The sequence below is a fragment of the Oncorhynchus mykiss genome, chromosome 12, assembly GCF_013265735.2.
Source record: "Oncorhynchus mykiss isolate Arlee chromosome 12, USDA_OmykA_1.1, whole genome shotgun sequence".
NCBI lineage: Eukaryota > Metazoa > Chordata > Actinopteri > Salmoniformes > Salmonidae > Oncorhynchus > Oncorhynchus mykiss.
This window is the reverse complement of record NC_048576.1, coordinates 27,553,412-27,564,865: the sequence shown is the minus strand read 5'-3', so window position 1 is coordinate 27,564,865 and position 11,454 is coordinate 27,553,412. Positions and strand designations below refer to the sequence as shown.

Here is an 11,454-nt window from a genome sequence, read left to right as displayed (position 1 = left end):
CTCAGTCTATCTTATTCTTAACCAGTTTCCTTGTTATTCTTGTAGCACAATGGTGTTGCCGGAAGACAGCTAGTTTCTGTCCACCTCTGAGTACATTGACTTCAATACAAAACCTAAGAGGCTCATGGTTCTCATCCTCTTCCATAGACGTACACAGTAATTATGACAACTTCCGGAAGAAGTCCTCCAACCTATCAGAGCTCTTGTTGTCTACCAAATCAAAGGATCAGAGAATGAATCTAGTACTGAAAGCATTAGCTACAGTTAGCTTGCACTGCAGTGCATAAAATGTGGTGTGAAGTTGATTCAAAGAGAGATAGACTATAGTTGAACAGTTTTGAACAAATTAATTTCTTTAAATTGAAGGAGAAGCAAGAGAGAGCAAGAGCTAGCTATATTTTGTAGTATTTTTTAAAACTTTCACTTAGCTAGCGAATGCAGCTAGCTAGTTTAGCCTACTCAAACACCCGGCTCAAACAGGAATGCTATGTTAGCTAGCAGGCTATGGCTATCCAACACTGGAACTCTTCCAAGTCCAAGCCTTTTATTTTATTTATTACCACCGGGGCCTGCCGGTGTAACTGCTAAATTGCTTTCTGACTGTACTGCATTATCATAGCGGGTTTACTAACACCTTAGTTCTAGTAGCTATGTTGACTATGACGTTAGCTAATATGGTGACAGCGATGTAGGCTCTGTGTAGTGGTTATGATATTAAGGTTTGACTTGGAAAGGTTTTTTAGCCTGGTCACAGAGCTGATTTGTTGTGCACTGAAGTCCACAAACGAAGGGAAAAGGTGCGAGGAGGAGAGCGCGTTGATGCGAGAAAGAATTATGTGGTCATGCTGTTTGTATGTGGCTGCTATGAAAGTGAACTGTGTTATCCATGTGATCAGGGCTGTATTAATTCTGTCGATTCTGTTGAAAAACTTTTCTTAAACGGAAGCAAACGGAACCAAACGGGCTAAACATACCTGAATTTGTCCAACAGAAACTCTCATTTGTAACTGTTGGACTAATGATTACACCCTAGATGAGCTAGATGCAGGCAAGAGTGTGCAAGGTGTTGTTAAATGTGTCATTGTCTGTCACCTTTATTACCATTTTTTTTTTATCTTGGCCTGTGCACCTACATTGTAAACTTTCATTCATAGGCTATGTTGTAGCAACCACATGATGGATGTATGGAAAATTCCAGCATCATGTAGTAGCCTAAACCTATTGATGTTACACTGAGCTACGTGAATGGAATATGAATGACAGTCATCCAATATACTGTAAAATAAATAAGGTCATGCTCATAAATTTTTTTTTTGTCCCCCCTCACCTTAAACGGCACCGACCGCCACCCCGTCACATATTGTTTCAGTTCTCCTTACATTCTAAAACTGATGTGTCACATCACAGAAGGCAGCAGCTGAAGAGCAGGGGTAGTGAGTGTTCTCACTTTATTTCTGACATACTTCCTGTTTTAAACGTTTGCTACTCAGATGCTCTATACAAATAGGGACAGCACAATACGGTGGCTGCTTACCAGTCAGAGACATCTGTAGCTAACTTGTAAACCTTGTATTAGTGGACAGACTGAAGAAAACATCATCTATTGTAAAAACAGAGGTAGGGATATTCTCAGTACCTGTCCTGTGTTTTATACTATTTATGTTTTATGTGACCTGGCAAGAGAATCTGAGTATTTATGTATATTTCGAGCCTGATAAGCTAATGTCATGGTAGCATAATACTTTGGGGTGGAACCAGATTAATGCTAGTTCTGGAATAAAATCTGTGGAAATACACAATTGAAAGTGCTAGTTGGTGTGGTTTGCTGCTATGTTGTGTTGAGACAATATGCACTGTTGTGTAGTGGTTGCCATGTTGGGAGAAGCCTTCATCAGAGTCTTCAGGTACAGGAAAGAGGATTGTGATTGTGATTCCACAAAGGCTCAGGAACGTCCACCACACCCTGCTCCCAATATCGTTCTGAACCAAGGTTCAATGTTAGGTAAGCATTTTGGATTTGTCTGAAATACTGCATGCCTCGCTGGATCAGTTGGTTATGCTGCATTTTAGAAGGCTTATATGAGATTAAGTGCATCCAGGCATGTGTACATTGTTTAATAATTTCATTCATTTTTGATTGAATACTTCAAATTTAAAAATGTGCTTCTGGTGTGTGGGCTGCACAGGAAACATGGATGGCCTGGTGCAGTCTGGTCCTAGAGCGACAACCAGGCCCAGTGATGCCCTCACCATCCCCAATAGCCACAGTGACGACTATGGTGACCTGGAGCTCTATCGCTCCTGGTGCTGTACCACCTTCTGCAAAGACTACCCCGACCTGCAGCTCAGAGGGGACCATGTGGGAAACAGGAGTTCAATGAGCCTGCGGCTGGAGAGTGAGGTGTTCCAAGGGCCACTTCTTCAGTCTCAGGACCTGGGAGAGCTGGAGTCCTTGGAACCCACAGGGCCTGTAGAGGCTGGGGTACAGGTGGAGTCCCAGACCCTGCAGGATGAGGGTAACCTGGTCATAGACAGCAGCATCATCACCCTGAACAGGGAACCTCTGTCCAACTCCATGCTGAACGGCTACCTGGAGAGTAAGCTGCTGGAGGTGTACAGACAGCATATGCAGGACAGCCTGGCCCGGGGCAGCTCTCCCCTGGTCCAGACCCCTCCCCAGGGCCTGGTACCAGAACCAGTGAAGCAGCTCAGCCAGTATCTCTGTCAGGACCACGGCCTAGACTCCAGTACGGCCCAGAGCATCGTCATCCACTACCTCAGCACCTGCACCGTGGCCAGCTCCAACTTCAGCTCTCCCGACCTGCGCATCTCCAACCTACGCATCCCCAACCCTGAGCCCAGGAAGAAGCCCACCTGACTGAAACCAGCAGTATTTCCACTTTGTCTGCCAACTTTAACGTACTTGACAATGCTAAAGCATTCCACTGAATCTATACTTGGTGGTCAGTTGTATTGCATTCAAGTGGAAAATTAAATTGATAATTCGGAAGGAGATCCCCTCGTTTTGTTGAATTGTTGAAAGAAATATCTTTAGAAAATGCCACAATGTCCAAAATATTTACTACATAAATGCAACCAGTTGCTATATTGTCATGCTTGGCTGCCTGAGACAATGTCAAGCTTTCGAGTTTAAAGACAAAGAGTAGAAAAACAGGGAACTGTGAGCTGATCTTGTAAAGAATCTTGTTTCTGAGAAATTATTCCTCACAGATACTGCTGATTTGAAATTATATTGTTTTAAACACAGATTTACAAAACGCCAAATCTTTTTTTTTTTTCCTAACTTGGTTGTCAAAGCAGAAAAAATATTGCCACCTGCTGTCATACAAAAGCATTGCATGTTTACTGCAAGTGTCACATTGCATTTTGACAAGAAAGATATTACACAACATCTGTGCCAGATAAACATATCATGCTGTGCCACATTTCTAATGCGTTTTAATCTTGAAAGCGACTGAATAAATAATAAATATTAATATGCTAAAGAACTGAGTTATTGCAGTCATGTCTTGTGGAGAATAAACTGTATTGGCCATTGGAATGGGGGTTGCAATTGACTATAATATACACTTACTTTTTTTAGCCATGGTGGGTTTATATTTTGCCTGAGTGAGCCTCTTGATCTTAATTTGTAAAATATCTATCTGGATCACTGGCATGACTTCTGGGTAGGTTCATTTCAGAATTCTCAGCAGGGATGTATGGCTGTCAGGGTTTACGTGAGTGTGACTATGTGATAGCATGTGTTAGGTATGCATGCATTTTTCTTTCAGTTGGGTGCATCTAATGTGTAAAACAGTATTGAACAACATTAAGCACATGTTTAGTCTAGGGGTAGGCTATGATGGACAATCTGGACATTGCTAGTGATCATAGTGGCATGCTGCTTGGGAACTAGACTGAGAGGATTAACAGTAAACCAGTGTGTGTCAGGAGTGAGAGCCAATGCCACCACTTCACACCCTGTCGGGAGCCACTGGGTCATGCAGCAGCCATGCCAAGGACTATTAGCATGGCACTGTTGGAGCAGCAGAGGAGAGGGTAATGGTTAGGGAGAGTGGTGGCCATGTTTGTGTGTGTATGTGTGGGTGTGTGAGTGTGTGTGTGACTATTCCCATACCTCTGATCATTTTCCATAAGAACACGTTGAGGTTTATTCCATGTATCACCATGAAGTGAAACCTGTGGGGAGACTTGAATAAAGATACAAGAAATGGCCAGATCTTCAAAGAGTCAGTAACAGGCTTAGCAGGTACAGTATTAGGTAAAGATGTGTCATCATGCTGCCCAGCATAGCAAGGACTGAATTATTAACCATATCATAGTGGGACACAGGCTCACACAGTGTGCACACACCATAAATAGTTGATTATAGTTGTAATGGTGACTATTGACTATAGCTTAATAATTATGTACTACATTTACTTTCCTAATAATTAAGCATGGGGACATCAGAAAGAAGTGATTAATTAGCACACATCCCACCATTTGTCATGATGTGATGTGGTTTTACAGTAACTGAGGTATCTTGTAACTAACTTTAAAAACGACTTGGACAATCAATTGTCTTTCATGTTTTGTTTAATAATAATTATTTCAATTTAGAATCGTATACTTTAATTGCAGGGTGACCCAGTTTCATATGGTTTCCCCCCATACTGTATCCATACAGGCTTGATGCAGGCATCACTAGTTTTCTATTGGTTAAAACACAATAGATTCGTTTCGGTTCCAACTCAAATGGGCTGGAAATGACGTCAGTTAAGGAGGTGAACATATTTCTGATAATAACGGTATTATAAGTGGAGATATTATATTTAACAGAAATGTCCAATCGAAAAATAATGCATCACGCTCAGCTGCCATTGCTTCTCTATAAAGGCGTCAGGTAATTCTATATTATTGCACCATTCCTTCTGTCTCTGGAACGAAGCATGTGATGCTGCGGTGTGCAGGGGAGGGAGGGGTTGCAAGACTTTCTCACTCGCTTCTCCACACAGTGGTCGGCAGGTACTTGTGTGTGTGTGTGTGTGTGTGTGTGTGAGAGAGAGAGAGAGAGAGAGGGAGAGGGAGAGGGAGAGAGAGAGAGAGAGAGAGAGATGGGCGGGGGAGTCGTTTCTGTGAGCGCGTGGACTGCACCATCGCATTCCTTACCCAGGATACTGTCACCAGCCATGCCTTTACCCAGTAAGGTGCACCTGTGCTATGTGTTCTCTTGTGTACCGATACAACATTTCTGATTTTTAACACGATTTTCACGCCCGATCAAGTCCTCGTTTGAAGGATTTAAAGACATCGATGATGGCTCTGGTGATGGAACCTATAAGCAAATGGACACCCAAGCAAGTGCTGGATTGGATGAAAGGTAATGCTTATACAACATGTTTATTTTAATTTGCTTGACAGAGTACATTTAGAAACGACTAACATGGATATGTGCACATTTTTTATATTTTCTCTAAATGACTTGTTCAATGGAGGTGTTATGAGCTAAAACGGTGCTATTCCTTGCATTGAAACATTGAACGTGTGCCATTTTGTGTATCCAACCCTGATGGAAGCGCTATTTAGTGTAATTATCACCCTGGCCTGATAGGCTACGCATTTCTAGACAACCAACCAGATACTGAGACCAACGCATTACGTGTAAAACAATCAGTTGACCTATATAATGTTCACATTTAGATTACCTCATACCATAAAGACAGGTGCTCTCTCTGTCTCGCTCTCTCACACACTCTCTCTTTCAAACACACACACACACACACACACACACACACACACACACAGGTTGAAGAAGTGTTGGCAACAATTGAGTTATTCGCAAAACTAGAACCATGGACATCTGATAATGTGTTGACCTAGACAATGATTCACATTATTACATTGATACTGTAATTCAGCATTGTGGATATGGATAGGGAACATATTGCAGGTTGCAAGGTAATTGCAAGTTAACTGTACAGCAGCTTTTGCAACACAGTAGTCAATCTGATCTTTTAGATATGCTGTTATACTGAATTCAAAATGGTCGGCGTTATGCTGTTCAGTATGTTTTAAAGATGCCATATGTTCAAGAGTTTTAGTCAAATTCTCCACTATCTGCCATAACATTAAGATTTTTATGAGAGAAAACATACTTACCTATAGTTGTTTTTTTTATTATGTTGGCCAACAGTACAGCTGAGGTGAAATAACACTTAGGTAAGACCAAATGGATGACAAAATGATTGTTGCGCTATATTACCTGCCATAAACAAATTGTGGGCACCGTTACTTTAGTAGTGGCAGACTTCAGTCATTCAGAAGGCGAGACGCTGACTTACAACAAATTCTTTATTTTTAGCCTTCATTTAGAAAAAAATGAGGATGAGGAGCTGAATGTTTATCTAAATGTTTAAATAATGTTCCAAATAAAGACCTAGTTACTGTAACATCCGAGCACAGGTTTGATTTACAGTTTTTCCCAACTGCTTACACAAGTTTTCAAAACTGTCTCCTTTTTTTCAAAACTCTACACACAATTCCCAAAACTGCACATACAAAATGCAAAATGGCTCATATCTCCTTCCAAATGTAACACTGCATTCAAAATGCCATAAACACATGTCGGAATGAAGCATTTGCATCAAATGGCAAACACTGCTTTCATAATAGTACATTTTTGGATATACCATGTAAACACTGTTGTTCTAAATCTAAAGCTCTTTGGTCTTTCATAGGCTTATATCTTCATTTCAATACAATGTTCTACAGTGAAAGTAATCTGCTGAGAGGGGTAACAAGCACACTGTAAACACCAATGCAATGTAGAAACAGAAAATATTTATTAGGCCAAACATTACTGTTGTATACAGTAGCATACAACAAAACCATAAACATATGTAAACCAAAAGTATATTCTTTAGGGGGCAGTCCAGGAATTTGTAGGGGAGGGGGCAGTCACCAGTGCTAAGCTACGCTTCGTTTCTTCTCCGGCCTGGGTCTGGCCACAATACTTCGTCCACATCACAAGATACGTTTTCTCTTGCCAAACATCGAGTGAAGTATCTCCTAGCATGGCGTATCCAACCTTGGACAGAGGCAACCTCTATGTCCCCACATGCGTCCTCCATTGCCTGGAGAAGCGTCATGTGGGCATAGGGTTGGCGATCATACACTTTCCAGCCCAGGCTGAGAAGAATTTCTCTATGGGATTTAGAAAAGGTGAATATGGGGGTAGGTACAAAACTACAAATTGTGGATGGGTGGCAAACCAGAACAGCCCGGTGAAAACTAACATTGTCCCATAAAACCACAAATCTAGCAGGCTCCTGATCTGGATCAGGGACAAGCATTGTGTAAATTGCATCCAGAAAAGTGAGCATATGGCCGGTGTTGTACGGACCCAGTGTGGCATTGTGATGGAGGACCACCTGGTGAATAAGTGTAGCATTTTGATTGGTTGTGTTTGGAAAAGGAAAGCAAGTCACTTACTGTTAGATGTTTGTGTTTTAGGTAGAGAATTGTGTGTAGTGTTTTGAAAAAAGTGTTTCATGCAATTGACAACTGAGTCAAAGGCTGAGAAATAGCTTATGGTTTTGGATATTTGGTGTGTAGTTTAACACTTTGAGTGAGAGGTTTCAGAAATCGTGTGACATGAAAAGATTTTGTGTGTAAGCAGTTGAAAAAAACTGTAAGAACTTTCTCTCTCACCAGGGCACAGGGATTTATTTTAGGTCTACTATCATCCAACTAAAGGAGATATGATGTGTCAACACAGACATGGTTTATGTTTTCCCACGTACTGTACACAATAGTTTATGCCAGCCAAGTGTCAGTCCAGAAGTGCACAGCCGTGCTTGCCTCTGGCGCCACTGTCACAGATGTGTCTCCAGCCTTCGCACCAAGGGCAGGGCTCGCCTACGGCACAACTTCTGTGCAGCTGATACACAACACAACTAGGAACTTCAGTTCAGTCTCAAATCCTCCACACCAAACACCATGGGAAGTGCATAGACAAGTGACATCTATGTCATCTGTTGTCATATTAAAGTTGAGACAGAGGATGCTGATAGGACAGTTGAGAAATGTCTTTGTGCTGTCACAGCTGTACAGAATATTCACACAGGATGATATTGGTATGCTATTGGTTGCTTTGGCTCTCTTCTTCTTGAGGGGTTCTTGAGAGGTGGTCAGTGGACACAGTCGTAAAGTGAAAGGGGAACTCCACTCAATAGAGACTGTTGCTTCTCACCAGATTTTTCTAAAGGAAAGATCATTAGGGCAGTAGAGATCCTATAGTTGTGAAAATTGTAATTTTATGATTAGGAGTTTGCACTTCTTATTACAAAGAACAAAATCTAAATATTAGGCGTTACCTACACAAGTATGCACACACACCAATGCATCAATTGAGGCATTCAAGAAAAACTAGCACCATGGACAGCGAACCTGCCTTGGTACATTGATACTACGTTCCAACATTGTGGCTCGAGGTAGAGCAGTTGGCAAGCTAGTTGAACTGTACTGCATCTATTTCATAACAACTATTTGCTGTGTATGAGAGTAGGTTCAATGCCCATGAGAGTAAGAGGGAGGGACTGACCTGTTTTTGAGGGCATTGAGGGCTCAGGATTATTCCCTTGGGTAACATGTAATTTAGTATGAATATTAGATACTTGTCTTATTTCATTTTGTGATAGGTCTGAGGGCAATAATGAAGTACTGCTGATAATTCACTTCTTCAAGGGGGCTTACCTCTTGGTCACCCGGCAACTGTTGCCATGGAGCCTTGATAGCTAGAGGAAAGCAACAGAATGGAAATCCCACAAGCAGCAAGCTCTCAAATGAAAGCAGCCATTCATGATCATTAGATGGATACATGAACTTGTGCGCACACACATGCACATGCACACACAAAGAAACACCACACATACTTACGCAATCATGCTTTCATAAATTTCACTCCCACGAACTTAGGTCATGGGCCTGTCTCAAGGCCACGGACCTGTCTCAAGGCTACGGACCTGTCTGTGTGCTCAGAGAAACAGAGGACTAGGCAGCAGCACACAACACGGCAAGACAAGTGTTTGCCACATACAAATGGGGAACTTAGTTCAGATGATTCACCTGACTATGCAGAGCCATCTAGATACAGCATATGTCTTTGAATGTACCATCTTTTGATCTACCTAGGCTAATTTGTCCCGTTGAATGCCTGTGTCCATGGATGTGTGTGTGCTGTGCTGCGGTGTTGACATGGCCCAGCCAGTGTGTGTAATGTGGGTCAGCTCTGTGCTGTGGCCCGCTCCGCTCCGCGGCCAGAGAGGACTCATCTCCCGGGAGCCATGGATGGATGCTGTGGTTGAAAGCCGAGACTCTGCTAGTCTGCTCTGCTACTCCTCTCTCTCTCTGTCGCTCTCTCTGTGCTGCCTGGACCGCTGTACATGGCTCCAACACAGAATGCTGCAGAGGACTCTGTGTGTCTGTGTGGCTCTGCTGTGGTCTGATAAGGATGGCTTTAATACGATGTGGTGAGAGCAGTTGATCTCCTAGACTAGTCCCATTTCTCTCTGCTCTGCTCTGCTCTGTTCTACACAAAGAGCAGGTCAAATAGTAGACTGGATCTGCTCAGTTCTCTGGAGTTTAAAGAAAAGTATGTTCTCTCTGCTTAGAGGGTAAGAGCACACTCAGGACTTGGAACATGTTTATAGTTGGAAGCATGCTTCTGGTATTATGTAGGAACTAACACACAAAGTGACTGAAATGGAAAATACTTTTTTAGTAGCTTGGGAGGGTTTTGATATGCATCTTTTTTTATTACAGCAATTACTCTGAATCTGCCAGCCACACTGCATGTTATACAACTCTGTCATATTTATGCCTTTGAAAGGTATATAAACCATCACAACCCACATCCTATACACCTAGCAAATGACTTGGATGTTGACGGTAAAGGGGACAAATACATACTATTAGAACAAAGGTGTGCTTAATTAACATAGTTTCCCCTCTCATGCTCTCTTGCCTGTCCCCCATGCAGGCCTGGATGACTGTCTGCAGCAGTACATTAAGAACTTTGAGCGGGAGAAGATCAATGGGGAGCAGCTGCTCCACATCACTCACCAGGAGCTGGAGGAGCTGGGGGTCACCCGCATCGGACACCAGGAGCTCATCCTGGAGGCCGTGGACCTACTCTGTGCTCTGGTGAGGAGTCGTTCGAGACATAAAGAGTTGGAGTCAGGAAGGATGGTCAGGAGATAGGGCTGTAGAGTTCGAGGTCTGGTGCACAGACATGATGGAACAACTTTACTATCGATGACTTCCTGTGCAACCAAGCCAGTGCAGTCAAGGTGCTTGAACTGGAAGAACACAGCAGACATGCAGGAGATGTCCAGCTAGTTGCCAGATCTGTTTGTGCACCATTTGACAGAAAAGGTATGGCAAGGCATGACAGACAAGATTGAAGTTCAGTAAAACGTGTCCCTTTATTATAAAAAACAACATGTGTTTCATCTACAGTCGTCATCAATGTTATTTGCTGAGTAGGGGAGGGTCATGTACAGTGCTCAGTAAACAGGGCTAAAAAGGCTAAGGCGAGAGGCTACAGTGATGATTTGTGTTCGTTGGAGCTAAAGGCTAATTCAGATTCATTGGTGATATATTCTTGTACGGGCAGATAGAGGTGGAGCGGCAGGAGCCTGTGCTGTGTACATCAGTAAGGGTGGCATGAAGTGGGTGTCGTTAGCCTTGGTGTATGATGAGTCATACAGAGAGAGTTAGGCGTGGGCCTGGGAAGAGCCCTGTTAGAGCAAGCTAAGAGCTGTGTATTGATTTGACTGAATCAGAGAGGGGCCACATAGCACACGTCCTCGCTGATGGGCTGGTAATGGATCCATAGGCCTAGAAAGCAGCAGTTGGTAGGGAGTGTGTGTGTGGGGCTGCCTGTGTGTGCGGCGTGTGTGGAGCTAGCTGAGGTTAGTGTATGATTCGCTGTGACAGAGCGGCCCGCAGCAGAGCATCATTAGAGGCTTGGGAAACGTGCCTGGACTGCCTGAAACCCTGTCTGGCCAACATCTCCACACCCACACACATGTAATCTGTGTCTGTGTTAGTTAGACGGTCCGGTGGGGGCTGCCTGGGTGTGTGTGTGTGTCAGAATTTGATTTGTGTGTGTGTGAATGTTGAGAAGACTGGATTGTTCACATAGGGGGCTATAATATAGGTGCGCGACTGTGTGTGTTTGAGTGCGTGAACGTGCGTGTGTGAATATGCGTTAACACAGTATAGTGTGTGTTCTGCATCTCATCTCCAGCATGGTGATGTGCTGTGATTCTCATTGGCTGCTGGGACATGTCCCCATTGATCCTGGCAGAGTGCATTAGAGCTGAACATTGCGTCACTGCTGAGAGGAGGCTGACATGAGTAATGACTGCACTGGGGGAGAGCTGC

The 11,454-nt window shown here is 43.2% G+C and overlaps 2 protein-coding genes across 3 annotated transcripts in view; both read left to right on the top strand.

The window, feature by feature from the left end:
* The first annotated feature begins 1,500 nt into the window (after positions 1 to 1,500).
* LOC110537308 (protein CXorf21 homolog) lies at positions 1,501 to 3,527 on the top strand. The gene is made up of 3 exons (XM_021623242.2): positions 1,501 to 1,617; positions 1,865 to 2,002; positions 2,187 to 3,527. Exons 2-3 carry the CDS (start codon positions 1,873 to 1,875, stop codon positions 2,876 to 2,878), a joined length of 822 nt encoding a protein of 273 aa, XP_021478917.1. The 5' UTR covers positions 1,501 to 1,617; positions 1,865 to 1,872; the 3' UTR covers positions 2,879 to 3,527.
* Positions 3,528 to 5,081: 1,554 nt separating this feature from the next.
* LOC110537307 (connector enhancer of kinase suppressor of ras 2) overlaps positions 5,082 to 11,454 on the top strand; it is a 76,261-nt gene continuing 69,888 nt past the window's right edge. For both annotated transcript variants that reach the window (XM_021623241.2, XM_021623240.2), the window contains exons 1-2: positions 5,082 to 5,386; positions 10,046 to 10,209. In XM_021623241.2, coding sequence (XP_021478916.1) covers positions 5,320 to 5,386; positions 10,046 to 10,209 — 231 coding nt within the window. In that variant the 5' untranslated portion in view covers positions 5,082 to 5,319. The remainder of the gene's footprint in view (positions 5,387 to 10,045; positions 10,210 to 11,454) is intronic.